The sequence below is a fragment of the Lycium ferocissimum genome, chromosome 3 (genome assembly GCF_029784015.1).
Source record: "Lycium ferocissimum isolate CSIRO_LF1 chromosome 3, AGI_CSIRO_Lferr_CH_V1, whole genome shotgun sequence".
NCBI lineage: Eukaryota > Viridiplantae > Streptophyta > Magnoliopsida > Solanales > Solanaceae > Lycium > Lycium ferocissimum.
Window position 1 is genome coordinate 26,260,480 of NC_081344.1, and position 18,488 is coordinate 26,278,967.

Sequence of the window (18,488 nt, forward strand, 5' to 3'; positions counted from 1 at the left end):
AACATGAAGGATATTTATATCTAAACGTAACTGTCCTTTTTTTTTCATCCATTATAAAACCATATCTCAAAACAGTAACAAGAGAAGGAAGCATATTCATGACTTGTAGAGGGAACTTGGATAGCCTTGATAAGCTGGTTATGTTTTCAAAGAATGGTATGCATACAGACAACATAAAAGAGGAACCAGCAAAATGTCAATAGATTCCCCAAAGTCCCAGCTTAAAATATCATGTTTTTAAGCAGTTATCCCCTAGGCTCAAACAAGGTCGGGTCTGCAGTTTTGTTTCAATTCCCCATTAGGATAACTCAAGCTGTCCACAATGGAAGGAAACTAAATCTAATGAACACTTACGACAACTATATCAAATCAGAACCAAGTTCATACTTACAAACCATTGACCTATAACTCAAACCCCTCTTTTGGGAGGTATTTAACCAGAAAAGATATCTTAGCTAAGCTAAAATAATCGTTTTGAATCCTTGAATTGAGTACAGTTAGCCATAAAGAAAAAGATGTTAACTACTAGGCCACCAACCACTAGGAGAAATATATTATGTGCCTAAAGGTGATATTTAGAAGAAAGCAACTAAAGTTATGGAAATGTTCAAAACCAAAATAGAGAGAAACTTTAAATTAAGACTGTTGAACTTTGTCCCTTTCCAACTTCACCAAAAATGTGATCATCTTTTAGTGTACAACTTAATGACTCTAAAGGGTTCTTTCAAACAAGCAAGGAAAATACATGATGATTTCAGACTCATTAATCAGAAGCTCAAACAAGAAAGAATTTGGTAATTCTTTTTTCAATCCCCAGTTTACTTCTATAATTTTATAATTGATATACAACCGTTTAACCACTCATAACAATGACACATAGCATGTATTTAAGTAGACAAACATAACAGGCTACGAGAAAGAGCCTTTTGTTTATATATAAACTGGATTGCCAGCCTGGTTAGGAGTGTCCTGAGATGATGTTGGGTTAAAACTCAACTTCCTCAACTCATACCAACTGTCAAACAGTCTCAAAATGATCATATAAATATCCTACTAGATTAACAGTTGTTAGGGGATAGAAGGAAGGGTATTAAACTAGGCTCATAGACCCAAAAAATAAGGCAGGGAAGGGGGTATTCACCTTTGCCCAGTATACTCATAATGAGCATATTTCCTGGTCTTTAACCATTTTAACTCAATTAGTTTCAAACAAAAATGCAATGGAGAGTTACAAACAGTATGACTACATCCACAACAATCCAGAAACAAAAAATGAGGATCTTAAAGACTTCTACATATATAGTCCATGTTAATGAGTTTGGGACAATCATCTTCCAGTAGAATTTTAGAATAGTTTCAATGCTAGGACATGAATCATATAAAAATCTCCACTAGCAGAAAATGCCAAGGTCTCAACCTAGATTAACTATTCCCAAAGAAAGCATCTTGAACTAAAAACAGCCTTAAAGCTCCGGTAATGTTTTATATTTGACACTAGCCAACGCATAGAAAAAATATATATAGCTAAAGCATAGTATCAGCCATACCAAACAATACACAACCTTAAGCACACACTTTAATCCTCGTCATCAGTTTTACCCGACCTTAAACTGATCTAGTTCGAAACTAAAAGAAACAGCGAATATACTTAGCATATGAGAGAAAGTAAATTATTTACTTGACTCTAACAAGATTACAACTAAACACACTAAATAAATTCAGAAGTGACAGAACTAAAGAAATATAAAGAAAATGCCAAGACGAGGAGGGAATTACCTTTTTGCAGAGCAGCGACGGGGCGACGAGAGTCTACGAACAACCTTTCCACCCGAATAGATTTCCGACGAGCGGAAACGACTTCCAAAAATTAAAGTATGAGCTTCTAAGTGTTCCAACTCTTGAGGGTTATCAAAAACCCCATTGCGGCTATGTTCTACTATGAAAATCCTCGTTTTAAAATGAAGAGAAGGGTTTCTATATAGAAACCAAATAAAATATGACCGTTCACCAATTGCACATTCAAATCCCAAACTTACAAGAGAAGATAAGCAAAATCTGTTGCCAATTGAAGAGACAAAGTACATGTTACCGTGAAAAAATGAGCTGGAGGTGTACGTTTTACAGAGTTAGGGTTCTGCCCATTTTCTTTGCCCTCTATGCCTTCTACAGGGGAAAAAAGGGGATTAAAATGAAGGGATGGGTCGGGTCAGTCCCTTTTGGAATGGACCCGGCCAAACTAAGAATAGGGCCCAACTTTTCGCATATGTGCCCATATATACGTAACGTATATGATCAGTGTATACACGCGTATATGTGGTATATATATGATATTTTAAGAAACTTTTGAATACCACAAGTGTGAAATAAAAGTATTTTCATTTGTCTCAAGTTACTTTAATTAAAACTAAGCTAAATTCCCCAAAACATAATTAAACTCTATTTTGACACTTAATTTACCCAAAATAAACTGCTTATTACTTGATTAATTCAAATCCCTCGATTTTGACAGAGTAGAATACTAAATGATGACTAATTGTAAATGCTTAAAACTAATAACTCGTAATTAATCATTTTTTGAGAAAAAATAAATAAATACTCTTGTATTTTCTTGAAAATATGCTAAAAACGTAAAAATGACATGTGGTTGTTCTTTTGCCGGTGTTTTGCCAAATATAATGGCAAAATGACACCGAGATGATTTTGTAAAATTGATTTGACTCGTAAAAATACATATTCTACTCCATTTGTAATCCAGGGACTCCAAGTAAATGAGTAAAATTATCGGAGGTCAAAAATTAGGTGTCAACAGTGGTAGCTTTCAACATAGATGCGGCTCTTCGAATGAGTATTTTGATGGGAACTGCAGGCGGTGTATTTCGTGATTCTGATAGCAGGTGGCTTGGAGGATTTTCAGTTAAAATTGGAGTTTGTACATCATTTAGAGCAGAGCTATGGGGAGTCCTCACTGACCTTCAGGAAGCCTTGGATAGGAACTGGGTTGTCTCTGTTGCTCATATTTTCAAGGAGGCTAATTCGGTTGCTGATGGGTTAGCCAATTTGGCATTTAGTCAAGAGTCTCACTTTAAATGACATTCATACGTGCCTTCTAGAATTTCTTCGCATGCTGCAGGAGATGTAGTTGGGGTCTCATTCCCTCGCCTAGCTTCGAGCCAGTTTCTTGTTGTTATTTTTCTTTCAAAAAAGGAAGAAAAAAAAAAAAGATTCCATAGTTGTTATAGTTAGTTACAATAGGAACTAATAGGAAAATAGCAAGTGTAAATTGTTCTTTCCTTTACATAGTTTTGTATAAATAGGTACACAGTGAATGAATGAAATCATTCAGAAATTTTTACATTCTTGTGTCTTTATTCTTTGCTTTCCAACATGGTATCAGAGCAAAATTGATTTTTCCAAATCTGTCTTTCTTTTTCAACTTTATTTCTGTAATTTTCTTGATCTTGTCATCTCAAAATAGTTGAATCATCTGAAACAGTTTCTGCTACTGCTACTGCTGCTATATCTTTTCCTATAGATAGCAGCAGTCCCTATTTTCTTCACCTTTCAGACTCATCAGGCATGTCCTTGGTGAATTATATGTTTGAAGGGAAATGATATGGTGGGTGGAAAAGGACTATTCTCATTGCTCTAAGAATAAGCTTAGCTTTATTGATGGTAGCGACAAATCTCTTGCTATCACCAGCACTGAGTTCAAACTCTGGAACAAGTGTAATGACATGGTGACCTCTTGGTTACTCAATTCCCAGTCCAGAGATATTTCAGATAGTGTCATTTATTCAAAATCTGCTAAAGAACTCTGGAATGACCTTGAGGCTAGATTTGGTCAGCCTAATGGGGAAAAACTATCCCGGAGGTCCATGATGGGCACCTAGAACTAACCTACCGAGCACCACAGAACATAAATGTATCTTATAGTCAAATCAAAGTGTGGGCAACGGCACTAACTGATAGATATCATAAGCTGTAAGAGACACAAGCCTAAAGGATGTATACATGCGCAACTGTACTGAATCACAATAGACAAGCCGACAAGGCTATCCAAAATAATGATATCACAAGTATGGACTGAGAAGGTCATAGAACATCTAACTGTACATATTTGTCTACGAGCCTCTACTGGAGTGCATAATATAATGAGAACGGGACAGGACCCCGCCTTGCCTAAATGTACACAAAAGGATTATACCAAGCTAAATTGCAACTCCGGAATAGGTGAAGTGCTCATGTACAAGCGCTGAAAAGACAGCCTAAGGATCGGAACCATCTCCCTGTCTACTTGCGGGCATGAACGCAGCGTCCACAAACAAAATGATGTCAGTACGGATAAAGTACTGAGTATGTAAGGCATGAGAGTAACATAAGAGAGACATAAGAAACATAGGGTAAATGAGTGCAACCTGTACGTACGAACGCGGCGCGAGAGTCAATGATGTGCATAAATATCGTGCATGAATGCGTACGAGGTCATATATATATATATATATATATATATATATATATATATATATATATATATATATATATATATATATGACCTCATATATATACGCCTATCAAGCCTCCGTGGGCAAACCATTGTACCGTATCGGTCTCTGCGGGCATCATTATCATCGTTATCATTATATGACCAGCTGCGTATATAACACCATCACCTTCCCTATACCCTATACATATATATATATATATATATATATATATATATATATATATATATATATATATATATATATATATATATAAACATGATAAGAGTACAAGTAAAAGACCATATTGAATTTGAAGGAAGACTTTACATTACATAACATGAATCAAATGAATCATCCCTAACTCTAAGAATAGAATCATTATGGATTAACGTTACGTGTACGTCTTGTTCATAAGGATCATTCCAAAAAGAACCTTAACATACCTCGTCGTCCACTTAATGACTCTACGTTTATCCTCCCAAGCTAGCAAATCTACATTCAAGATGATTCACACTAAGGTTAAGTCGTTGAAACACTCATAAGGTCAAGCTAAACTAATAGGCGAGTTAACGAAATTTGAGCAGCATTTCTCCTATAGCATCTACTTCCATCAAATTCCAACACAACTGTCAAAACATTAATAAAAATATCAACAATACCATAACCAAGAGATTATATTCAAACTAGACTCAAATCAGTCCTAAAACTTCCTTTCATACTCAATCCATAACCAATACTTCAACACACACCTTATGACCTTTCTTCCATAACCATTTTCACCTTTTAAAGCTTGCTAAAACTTCAAATCAACTCAACATAAGAAATAGAGTAAAAACATACCTTATAGATTGAAGATCTTCAACTCACACAATTTTCTTCAAGACCAATTCACCACAACTTCAACTAGAAGCAAGAACAATCACCTTCCATAAACTACTTAAGGATTTTAGGGCTTGACCTTCTCTTGAAATAGTTTAGGATGATTATGGATGATTAGGGATGGTTGAGAGAGCTTGGAGAGGCACTAGGGATCTATTTTTGGTGAATAAATAAGCCCCAAGTCATGGGTCTTAATTTATAGCAAAAGGAAAAATTTCCACCGCCTCAATTCCACGGTCCACTTTCACGGACCGTGAATTATTTCATTGGCCGTGAAACAACTCCAGTGACTTCCACCCACTTCCAACATTCCACAGTGTCCCAACACCACTTTCTCAGCTCGTGAAATTATTCACGGTCCATAGAAGTGGCCGTGAAATGGTCTCAGTCCAATTTTATGACGAAACGTATTCTTTCCGATTCGTTTGACGTCTAATCTTTGTACTATTGTCCCAACTTGTTCAAGGGCTCATATAACTCCGAGATGCACCCTAGTCCTCATACAAAACTTCCTAAATGATTTCTAGTATGAACCTACGACAACCAACTTAAAACAAAACTTTAACGTACGCGAAAACGAGGTGTAACATTCTTCCCCCTTTAAGAACATTCGTCCTCGAATGTTAAACTCTCAGGGGTCCTATAGAAATTCGACAGAGTGTCTCCTGCAACTGTGCCACTACCAACCTGACACAGTAACCCAAAATATACAACGCCACACAGGGCTACAATAAGCAATAACAACAATGACCTCACACGACCAGTAATTATAAGAAATGATAGATTCCGCACCTGAAGGGAATAGTGTCTCTACTTGTGCCTTCTCTGGGAGTGAAAATAAGTGCGGATACCTGGACTTCCTACCTTCCTTAGATTCCCAAGTCATTTTCTCGATATTCTTGTTTCTCCAAAGAACTTTAACTGAAGCTATATCCTTAGTCCTCAATCTCTGAACCTGTCTATCTAGTATAGCAATGGGAACCTCTTCATATGATAATTATTCAACCTGAATATCATCAATGGTTATGACTCTGGCGGGATCTCCGATACACTTACGAAGCATCAACACATGGAAAACCAGATGGAGTGATTCTAAGTCTGAAGGTAGATCTAACTCATAGGCCACCTGGTCCACTTTACGTACAATCCTGTAAGGCCCAATGTACCGACGGCTAAGGTTACCCTTCTTACCAAATCTCATAACGCCTTTCATAAGGGATACCTTTCAGAATACCCAGTCATCAACCTGGAATTCTAAGTCTCGTCGGCGATTGTTTGCATAAGACTTCTGACGACTCTGAGCTGCTAATAATCTATCCTGAATAAGCTTGACCTTCGACACCGCTTGTTGAATCAAATCTGGCCCTACTAACTTAATTTCCCCTACTTCAAACCATCTGATAGGTGACCTACACTTCCGCTCATATAAAGCCTCATACAGAGCTATCTGGATACTGGAACGATAACTATTATTATATGCGAACTCAATCAGCGGTAAATGATCATCCCAGCTACCTCTGAAGTCTATCACACATGCTCGTAGCATATCTTTGAGGGTCTGAATGGTACGCTCGGCCTGCCCGTCTGTCTAAGAGTGAAATGCGGTACTAAGACTCACTTGAGTCCCCAATCCTTTCTGAAAGGACCTCTAGAAGTTAGTTGTAAACTGTGCACCGCTGTCGAAAAGTTGTAATATTTTCTTAATATAAAGCTTCGCATAATCCTCGGCTGAGTAAGTAGTCCTGATAGGCAGAAAATGAGTTATTTGTGATTGTTGCTTGACTGTCTTGAGTCCGTCGGGGGTTGACGTATAAAATTAGAACTCCGTTGGAAATTCTGAGGCCACGGGTGGATTCGTAGGGCGTCTTTATGTATATTTACATGTTTGTTTTGTGCTTTTGAGGCTCGGATGAAATGTTGAGTGATAGGGGAAAAACTGGACAAAAAGTCAAGCTCACTGCCCAAAATGGACCGTTGTGGCGGTGAGTGGCCTGCATGTACTCGCATCTGTAGCAAGCAGGTGGACCGCTTCGACGACATCGCCATTTGTCGGATGGCCGCTGTGGCGGACGATTGACCGCTATAGCGGTGATTCAACCGCCATAGCGGTGAGCGAATTTCCTTTGGGTCGGCTATAGCAGTCACTTGGCTGCTATAGCGGGACCGCTGCAGCGACGTGATGACCGCTATAGCGGTCGACGGAAAACAGTAGCCCTAGATTTTTATACTTAGTCTCATATTGTTTATTCACAAAACACCAACACACTTCCCAGCAAGCACCTAGGGAGAATTTCCAAGCTAGGGCAAGAAACTCTTGAGAGGTAAGTTCCATTGACTCCATTCTATCATTCCATTCTCCTTCATGTTATCCCATTCGTGGGGCTTTAATGGTGAAATTGAAATAGAAACCCTAGAATGTTAATAAAACTTCTAAACCAGATGGTTATGGTTATTATCACATAGTTATCATCTAAATGCTTTGGTTAATCTCTCTTAATCATGAATTGAACATTTAGAGTCATAAACTAAATGATTGGAGACCTAGGGTTCTATAAAAAGGGCGTCTTGACCATAAAAACTGCTTGTAGTGGGAATATTGATAGAATGTTGTTATAAATTGATGATTAATGATTACTAAGGGCCTTGATAGGTTGTTTATCACCTAGAAAGTCATCCACCCCTTGGAATGGGGTAAAAGGAAGGGTATTCTTGAATTGGTATTTGTGATTGGAGTAATTGTGACTCATTAAGCCTTCTATTTCTAGACTTTAAGTGTTCTGAGACATTAAGGAAAGGAAAGGTCAGCAAAGTGACTTGCGTTGTTCCAGCTCTACATTGAGGTAGGTTACGGTCTACTTGAGTTAGACTTTGGCTAGTTGATTGTATGTTTATAAATTCTCTAGGAGAAAGCATGTCTAGTATTCATGCATGAGATTATGTGACTAAACTCCTATGTGATTATGATTAAGTGATTGTGTAGGCTTAATGCCACTATTCCTGTGCGTTGGTTCTGCAGTGGTTGTATTGTTATGAGAAGCTAATATGATCTTCTCGATGGTATTGTGACATGGGATGATGATTTGAGCATTGATATTGAGAAGGTAAGAAATACTGTTCTGTAAAGAGCTATGGAAAGGCACATATGTGACCTAGATTTTGGGCTCGTGGTCCGAGGTTAGTTCCAAAAATGAGAGGTACGTTGATATGTCCCACATTCAAGGTTCGTTTCGGAGCGGAGGTTTGTGCTCAGGTCCGAGGAGTATTCCGGAACGAGTGGTACATGGACACCATGGGTCTCCTATAGGTCATGACTACTGAGCAATGACATCAGTTAGCATGTGTGTACAATGAGTGTGGTTATTGTGGTAAACTTATTTCCGCTGTGGTTTACGTTATTGTGATTCTTGACATCTTGGTGATTGATTGTGATTATCCTTGGTTGACTTGCTGTGTTTTATTGATATTCATGTCTGTTGACTGCCTTGTTTATTCTATTGATTTATGAATTATGCATGATACTAATCTTAGTCGGCCTATGATATCTACCAGTACATAGTGTTTGTACTGACACTACCTTGCTGCATTCTTTTGAGTGCAGATTGTGATACGGAAACTGCTACCCACCCTCACATCTAGCCTGGAGGATATTTGCTGGTAGATTTAGGGTGAGCTTCTTCCATGCCAGGCCGCCCGAAGATCTTTTTCTTATGATGTCTTCTCTTACTCTGGACATTATGGATATTTATTAGTCAGATTTCATTCCTTAGACAAGTTTTAGATTAGAGTCCTATACGATGACTTTCGAATTTTGGGGATTTTTGTAATAGTTAGAACTTCCGCACTTATTTCAGTATTTATGGCATGACTTATTTGTTCATTTGATGTTTGAATGAGTAATAACTGATTAGCTTGGTTAATATAAAATCAGATTTGAATGGATAGATGTCTTGTGTGTTGGTTCGCCCACTAGGATTTAGTTGGGTGCCAGTCATGGCGGGTTGGGTCGTGACATTATTACACTAAAATAAAAGCTCTATGGGATGAATTGGACGCTTTGTGTGCTAAGACTCTATGCTCATGTGCTTGTGAATGTGGAGGAAAGGACAAGATTGTCAAATCTGTACAAGATTAAAGGTTGATTCAGTTCCTTATGGGACTGAATGACACGTATGCAGCTGTAAAGAGCAACATCATCAGAGTCCTTTCCCTTCTTTTAGTCAAGCATAGGCACTTCTGATACAAAATGAAAAACAAAGGGAAGTATCAATTCATTCTAATTTCTCTAATGAGTCCTCATCTTTCTTGGCTACTTTGGAAATAATCCAGGTGGACAGTACTCGGGTCCTAAGCATTAGAACTCTAATTTTAAGCAAAAAAGAACAATGTGATTTGTTCCTTTTGTTAGAAAGTGGGACACACTGTTGATAGATGCTATAGAGTGATTGATTTTCCAAATGATTTCAAGTTCACAAAGACCAGAGGTTACCATAGGAATGTTAAGAGAAATTTTGCTCAGCTTACTGCAAAGAGTGGTTACACTAAATTACTAGTGAGAATTTGAACTGTCTGAGTCCAGAGTAGTTTACTCAACTGGTTCAATTGCTGAATCAGGCTAAGGTGAACCAACCAGGATCTTCAAACTCAGATGCTAATGCCAATGGTGCACTTACTGGTAATGTAGTGAACAAATCCATTTTTTGTTTGATTTCCATCAATTCTAACCCTTGAATTTTAGATTCAGGGTCAACTCAACATATGTGTTTTGACTCTAGAATTCTTACTAATCTTAGAGCTTTACCTTTTCCTGTCAATGTCAATCTTCCTAATGGTTTCAAAGTCAAGGCTCATGCAGGAAGTGTTAGTTTATTTCCTGAAATTATCATTCACAATGTACTCTAAGTGCCTTTTTTCAAACTTAATTTGTTATTTATTCATAAAATGTGCACTTAGTTGCAATGTCTAATCACTTTTTCTTCCACTCGATGTGTTTTGCAGGACCCTTCAGTGAAGAGGCCTCTGGTACTTGGTTAGGCTAGCCATGGTATTTATCACTTGTTCCCTTTCAGTTCCAAGCCTAAGAGTTTCTTCAAGACAAATGAAGTTTCATTTTCAGTTTCTAGTTGTCCTAGTTGTACTTTTGCACCAGTTTCAGTTTCAATTAAAGAGAACTCTAATGTAAGATTGTGGCATGTAAGGTTTGGGTATATGCCTTTCTTATCAACGAAAAATCTCAGTTCTTTTCCATTGAATTCTGTTTCTGATTGTAAATGTGATGTTTGCCCTCTAGCAAGACAATCCAGATTACCTTTTCCTTTAAGCACTATAAAAACCAAAGCAATATTTGAACTAATTCACATTGACACTTGGGGTCCCTATAATTAGACAACTTATAATGGATACAAATACTTTTTAAACATTGTGGATGATTTTAGTAGAGCTACTTGGACCTATCTTCTAAGTTCTAAAGGAAATGCTTTCACTATGTTAAAATAGTTTTTTAGCATGTAGAGAGGCAATTCAATAGAAAAGTAAAACAAATAAGATCAGATAATGCCTCAGAGTTGGGAAAGGGAACCATTGCCTATGAATTTCTTGCTAACCAAGGTATTTGACACCAAACTTCTTGTGTAGCAACCCCACAACAAAATGGAGTTGTAAAAAGAAAGCACAGACACCTACTAGAAACATCAAGGGCCTTGCTATTTCAGTCAAATTTACCTACATGTATTGGGGTGAGTGTCTTTTGACTGCCACTTTCTTAATCAACAGTTATTCCTTTAGAGTTTTAAATGGAAAAACACTTATGAGATTATTTTTCAACAACCTCCTGATTATCAATACCTAAGATGCTTTGGTTGTCTTTGCTTTGCTTTTACTCTAGCTCAAAATAGATCAAAATTGGCACCTAAAGCAATTCCTTGTGTCTTTATAGGTTACCCATATGGTCAAAAAGGATAAAAACTTCTGGATGTCAAGACTAAGAGAATGTTTGTTTCAAGGGATGTAATTTTTCATACAGATACTTATCCTTTCAAATCTAAGTCTGTTTCTAGTTTTGTGACTATGTTTTCTTCACCTAGTCCTTTTTCCTATAATGACCCTATTTCTGATGTTGTAATTAAAAGACAACAGTCCTCCTATTATTACACCTCAAACTCCTATTCTTCTATCTCAAACTCCTGATTCTCTAATTGCACTTGATATCACTCCACCTGTCTCACCTATAATGAATGAGGAAATATCAATACCTCATCAACTCTCACCTACTACTCCTCCTAGAAGAAGCAATAGAGAACACAAAGAGCCTTCCTACCTGTTTGATTATATTTGCCACAATGTCTATCTCACTAATCTTACTTCTTCTTGTTTTACTGCTCCTATCACTCCTTGTCTATCCCTTTGTAGCCCTATCTTTTGACAATCAACTAGTTTTCAATTCTATTTCTAACATTTGAGAGCCTACTAGTTTTTCCCAAGCTTCATCACTCCCAGATTGGCAGCAAGCTATGGCAAAAGAGATTGAAGCACTTGAGCTTAACCAAACCTAGGAGGTTGTGGAATTATCTAAGGGACAAAAGACTATACCTTGTAAGTGGGTGTACAACGTAAAACACAAATCAGATTGAAGCATTGAAAGATTGAAAGCTAGACTAGTTGTAAGGGGTTGATGTGCCGTGAAATGGCACATCTAATACATTTTAACTCTAAGTTTTACTTGTTTTCGAGTAATTTTGTGTTAGTTTGATGTGTTTTGTGTATTGTGCAGGTATTTCTAAATTAGAAGGCAAGGCAAGTGAAAACGAGGGATTTTTGATGTTCAGTACTGCTTTTGCACAAAGTACGGACTGTTGACGGTCCGTCTTCTTGGTCATTGATATTCAAGGAGAAGTCCTGTAGCTAAGAAAGGTTGACGATATGCAGAGATTGCAGATTGGCAGACCATCAACATGTTCGACGGTCCGTCGATATACATTCTGCAAAAAAAAAAAAGCGTCAGACTGTCAATATGCACCATCAACATGATTAATGGTCGTCGATGTACATTTACGGTTGAAATTCTGCATCTTGAAATTTTTCATCAGATCGTCAAAGAGCACCGTCAACATGTCGACGGTACCATCAAATTGCAAAGGCGGTCCGTCGACTTGCAGGCCGACCTGGAACTGGATTGGGATTAATTATTTTGAGTTTGACTTGTATAAATACCTGATAGGATTTTATTTTTCAGAGAAGTTATTATTCTTGAGACTTGTGTTGGGACAATATTGTTCGTAGTATTTTTCAAGGTTTTCCAAACAATCACATTTGTTTAACTTTCAGTTTTATTCGTAAGTTTCAATAACAAATTCAATTATGCAATATTCTATCTTTTATTGTTTATTCGTTGCCATGAGTAGCTAAACACCTTTACTAAGGTTGTGAACCCAAGGATGGGTGTTTTGTGATTGGGGATTGTGATTGATATATACATAATGGATTGTTAGGGTTTATTTGTTCTTCGTTTAAATCATATAGTTAGTGGTTGCAAACATTAGCTAACGCCATAAACTTTGGTTTATTTGGAAAAATAAGTAGGGTTTGGTAAGAGCAAATAACAAGAACTCAAGGCTTTAAACCTTGTTTAATAAATTCAGGAATAAGAGGAATTTACTTGGCATAATTAACCGTTCTTCATGCATACTTTCTTATCTTTGGGAAACGCATAGAAAGAAATAATCTTTCTTATTGGGAAATAGTCTAGATTCACATAGAGGTTAAGTGCATTCATACAACGATCCATTAGAAGTATATCAATATCAAGACCCATGATCATACACTTTATCTGACGGGGACACAACCTTGGTTCTTTTTACCCATATTTTTACAACTCAATTACTAGTCACTCTAAATTAGTCCACAAATCAAAACTCGTATAAAAACCTTTTTCTGGAATACACTAGGACCGTAAGATTAGTATAATACTCGTTTAATAAACTTTTCACACCATATTCCCTGTGAGATTCGACCCTAACCTAGTTGGGTTACTATATTTGACAGTGTCCGCTTTATGCTATTAACTAGTGTAATTTGAGCGTATCAGGGGTGATATTCAATGAAAAGGGATAGATTTCATAGAAATCTTCTCTCCGGTGGTTAAGATGACAACTATCAGGTTTATTCGAGCTATTGCAGTCAAGAAAAAATGGGATCTTTTTCAGTTTGATGTAAATAATGCTTTTTTACATGGAGATCTCTATGAAGTGGTCTATATGAAATTCCAAGCAGGCATGAATGCACCTAGTTGTAATCGTGTTTACAGGTTAAGAAAGTCTTTGTATGGATTAAGGCAAGCCTCAAGGCAATGGTATACCAGGCTTATAACAACTTTGGTTTTTAAAGGTTCTGCTGCATCTTTGAATGATTATTTGTTGTTTATCAAGAAATCAGGTGATCTCATTGTCATTGTGGTAGTTTATGTGGATGATATTATTCTAACAGGAAATGATGCATCAGAAATACAGCAATTGAAACAGTTTCTTGATGCAGAATTAATCAAAATTAAAGATCTTGGGGATTTGCACTACTTTATTGGCATTGAGATAATTAGGGAATATCATGGTCTTATTCTTACACAAAGAAAATTTACCATGGAGTTGCTTTCTGAGTCTGATGTTTCTCACCTACCTTTGGTTTCTTCTCCCTAAGATCCTAATCAAAGACATTATGCTGATTCTGGAGAGTTAATTAATGATTCTACTGCTTACAGAAGATTAATTGGGAAACTTAACTATCTCACTCATACTTGACCTAATTTGTCTTATGCAGTACAACACCTAAGTCAATACGTGCAACACCTTCGCATGCCTCATTTCATTGCTGCTCTGAGGGTGCTTTGATACTTAAGAAATGATCCAGGTCAAGGCTTATTTCTATCTGCTAACCCTATTTTCACTATTACAACATTTTGTGAGGTTGATTGGGGTGTTGCCTTGATTCTAGGCGTTCTATCAGCGGTTTGTACATCACTTTTAGGGGTTCCCCTCTTTCATGAAATCAAAGAAACATGTTTCTATTTCACTTTCCTCAATAGAAGCTGAGTATTGGTCTATGAGGAGGGCTGTAGCAGAACTTACCTGGCTTATCTTGGTTGTCCTCCTACAATTTCGATTCCGGTACTCCGACAGCCAAGCAGCAATCCAGATTGCTCGCAACCCGATTTTCCACGAACAAACCAAACACATAGAGTTGGATTGTCACTTCATTAGACAACAGTAGCTTGCCGGTTGATTTCACTCTCTTTTGTACCAGCTTCCTCTCAACTCGCCGATCTCTTCACTAAGCCTCTTTCCAGTGTTTCTCATCAAACCTTGCTCGGCAAGTTGGGTCTCAGTTCCCTCCCTTCCAACTTGAGGGGGGTGTTGAAAATTGCAAGGTTTCTACTTTCATTTCAGGTGAATCGAATACATATGTGAAGAAGAGAGGGAAATCCTTAAGCTTGAACGAGATTGTGAATTTGAGAAAGTGTTTGAGTGTGTGTGAAGTGGAAGAGAATAATGGGCCAACTCAGACATGTGAAGTGGAGCAAAATATTAATGGGCCAACTGAGAATTTCGAACTCAAAGATTTTGGGCTCAAAATGCCTTATGTTCATCAAAGTCCAAGCTAAATCAAGAAGCATCCAACACAAAATGTGTTGATTTTCAGCCTTTAGATTAAATTTCCATACAACTGTACATAGATAAATTAAAAGATTCCATAGCTGTTATAGTTAGTTACAATAAGAACCAATAGGAAAATACCAAGTGTAAATATTTATTATTCTTTTCTTTACATAGTTTTGTATAAATAAGTGCACAGTGAATGAATGAAATCATTCGGAAATTTTTACATTCTTGTGTCTTTATTCTTTGCTTTCCAACAATACTATGTCTTGTCCGGTGTTATGTAATCAAGCATATTGTAGCTTGTCTCTTACAAACCTATACTTTAATCAAAAGTTACATGTACACGGTTTTCTAAACAGGGAATTTTCTCCAAAAAACAAACAAGGATACTTCTCCCATTAATCTTGATTGGTTACTTCTCTACATGCTAAAATTAGAATTCTTTTAGATGTGAAAAAAGCTTTAAGTTACCAAATAAAGCTAGGTATTAATTGATCTCAATTTGGTATTCACGTAGTGCAAGCACCAGTCATTTGAAGCACAGTGCCAAGCAATGGCGATCGAAGACATAAATCCTTCAAGAAAGGGGTGCGTTAACTAACACCTTCAGAAAAAGAAATATATATAATGATTTTTTTTCTCAAAAATATTAAATTCAAACGAAAAGCCGTTTGCCGACTGCTTAAATATAAATCTATTAAATTAGGACATGAAGTAAATTTCTTAAAACCAAAGTACCAAACACAAACTATTTAGAAGCCAAATGATGATAATTGCTTAATAGATTGACACTACTTGTGCAAAATTTTACCATGCCAAGGCCCTAACATAAGAGCTAGAAGCAGTTTGGAGTTTGTAAATTTACAAGCACATAAGTTGGAAAATCTAGTCTTGGATTTTTGAGATTACGAGCACTCAAAAACAAGAAGCATAGTATGGACCGCCACTTTAATTGGCCAACATTCGAAAGGCTTAGTGAAGATCGCCATTCATTTGAAGTAGTGCCAATGCCACCAACAAACAGGTATATATGCAATATATATATATATATATATATATATATATATATATATATATATATATATATATATATATATATATATGTAGGCAAATTTACAGGCACCTTCAGTATCTATATATCAGAGCAATTTCTTGTTTAGTATTTTTCCTTTAACACAATATCTTTCACATGGCTTCCTTTGTTTCGACATCAGTAGCTCCTTCAGCCACACTTATGTGCAGTTCTACTAAAACCCAGTGCCACATTAGGCAAATCAAAAATGTAAGTTCACCTAATTTGTTTTCTTTGTTTATTTTTCATCCAGTTTTAAACGAGGTGTGCCATAATATATCAGAAATACTTTTTGAATCTTGTGGCTTTAAATAAGATGTCATATATATATATAAGACTGTTGGAATTAAACATACTAAGAGGGAATACTAAATATAGAACTGTAACACTTTTTTTTTTAAATAAAGAAAGTGAGGCACATAATTTGAAACGGAGAGAGTATTGGTTTTATAGTTTTACTTTATCCCAAGAGTTGCCAGTTCTTTTATTAGTTCTTTTTTACCTTGCAGTTTGGTTCAAAGGTAAGTGGGCTTAGACTTGTGCCAAGCATTCAAATTTCCAGAGGAACAACAAAAACACCAGAATTTTCCCATGGCTTCAAGAATCAAATCTCATGCTCAATTGTAAGACATTTGAATTTAATTTCCTACTAAACTAATTTCTCGAGCTTCTGTCTAACACTTTTTTTGTTTTTTTTTTGGTTATTTTGCATGCGTCATTTCTGCAGGCTCAACCTGAAACTTTGGAAGTTGTCCAAAGCACAATTGCCAAGCAGCTATCTATTGATGAGAGCACAGTGACACCTCAGACTAAGTTTGCTGATTTGGGTGCTGATTCCCTTGACACTGTATGTTCTACAAGTATATAGTAATACGTTTTTACTTAGATTGCATACTATGATAGGTGTAAATATAATTTTACGCCATCAAATGAGGTTAACTATTCGAGGTAACGTTCATACAAAAATGAGATTAATAACGTGAAAAATAAGGCAGGTTACGGATTATAATAGGTTAAAATTGTATGTTAGTTAAATCATTTTACTAAAACTTATAACGTCTTATTGTAAAATTACTGTATAATTGAATAGGTGGAAATAATGATGGCTTTAGAAGAGAAGTTTGGAGTATCAATTGGAGAAGAGGGAGCTCAGAACATTGCCACTGTCCAAGATGCTGCTGATATGATCGAGAAAGTGAAGACAGCTGAAAATTGATGTGTCAGTCTGAAATTTGTCCAATTTGATACAAGACACACTTGGCCAAAAGTCATTTCCTAGTTGTAATTTTTTTGTGTTGCTTCCATGACCAATCCTTAAAGTGGGAGTTTATTCTGTTCATCTTTTTAAGATTTGCTTCATCACTTATCAATAACAAGCAAATAAGTAATTGTAGTAAAACTTGATCTGCTGACCACTTAACTTTTCTGGCGATAAGAACTTACGTAAGTAATTGACGTTGTTTAAGACCATAATGAAAACGCCAAAAAGTGTTTCCTTTGACTCTTTTCCTAATATCTTCAGTTATAGATATGTGAAGAAACCAGTTCTTGATCTAATTGAGTGTCTTTTTTCGTTTTGATGGGTTGGCTGTAGCATGTTAATTGTAACAGAGGGGATTCCTTTTGTTTGTTTTTTTTTTTTTTTTTTTTTTTTTTTTTTTTTTTTTTGTCGAGAGGGTGGTGGTTGGGTCAGGGGCAGATTTCATCATAACTTAGCAAGTTTTAAGCTAGCTGTGGCCTACTACAACTCTTATACTTTATTCGAGTTTGAGACCGACTATATAAGCAAGCTCAATTTATTTGACAATGAGGCGTTATTGGGGATTACAAACGGAGACTATTGATGATGTCATGTGATAAACAGAGAAAAACACATAATTAGAGAAAATTTCTCTTTTCTTGCTTTGTCGTGGTCATTTCTTTTTTAGTCCATACTCTCACTTTGGTAGCAGACAGCAGAATGGTGTTCGAAATTACTAGATATCTGTTCATGAAAATAGAAATCTCTTAGGTAGTCTTAAAATTATGACACCAATTTGATCACCTTTTCCATTAATCTGGAATACAAGCAAGGAGTCATAAGTTCCTCGATTCCCTTTTCTTTCAATGTTTGTAAACTTGCAGGAGGAAATTTCTGAGGTAGTGGAAAAGGCTCTGCTATGAACATACTAGGACTGTTTTTGGCGGCTATAACGCCAGGGGTGGATTGAGGATTTAAACTTTAGGTTCGATATGTGGATTAAATCACTGATTCTTTCAGTTACTGGGTTCGAAATGTATATGTACATATTTAATAAAAATTTAAATTCATATAAGCCAAAGCTACCTTTAATGGTACCTCCCCCTGTACAGCGCTTTTGTTGGTGGGTTGGCTTAATCCTCACTCCAGTATCACCAAAGACGCACACA

The 18,488-nt window shown here is 36.5% G+C and overlaps 1 protein-coding gene and 1 long non-coding RNA gene across 2 annotated transcripts; one reads left to right on the forward strand and one right to left on the reverse strand.

Annotated features, from left to right (window-relative positions):
* Positions 1 to 3,946: 3,946 nt before the first annotated feature.
* On the reverse strand, positions 3,947 to 14,933 carry LOC132050112 (uncharacterized). The gene is made up of 2 exons (XR_009413265.1): positions 14,473 to 14,933; positions 3,947 to 4,290 (listed from the first exon to the last, which is right to left on the reverse strand). It is a non-coding gene; the product is annotated as an uncharacterized LOC132050112 (long non-coding RNA).
* Positions 14,934 to 16,128: 1,195 nt separating this feature from the next.
* On the forward strand, positions 16,129 to 18,469 carry LOC132050114 (acyl carrier protein 1, chloroplastic-like). The gene is made up of 4 exons (XM_059441175.1): positions 16,129 to 16,289; positions 16,589 to 16,702; positions 16,807 to 16,926; positions 17,170 to 18,469. Exons 1-4 carry the CDS (start codon positions 16,197 to 16,199, stop codon positions 17,293 to 17,295), a joined length of 453 nt encoding a protein of 150 aa, XP_059297158.1. The 5' UTR covers positions 16,129 to 16,196; the 3' UTR covers positions 17,296 to 18,469.
* The last annotated feature ends 19 nt before the right edge of the window (positions 18,470 to 18,488 follow it).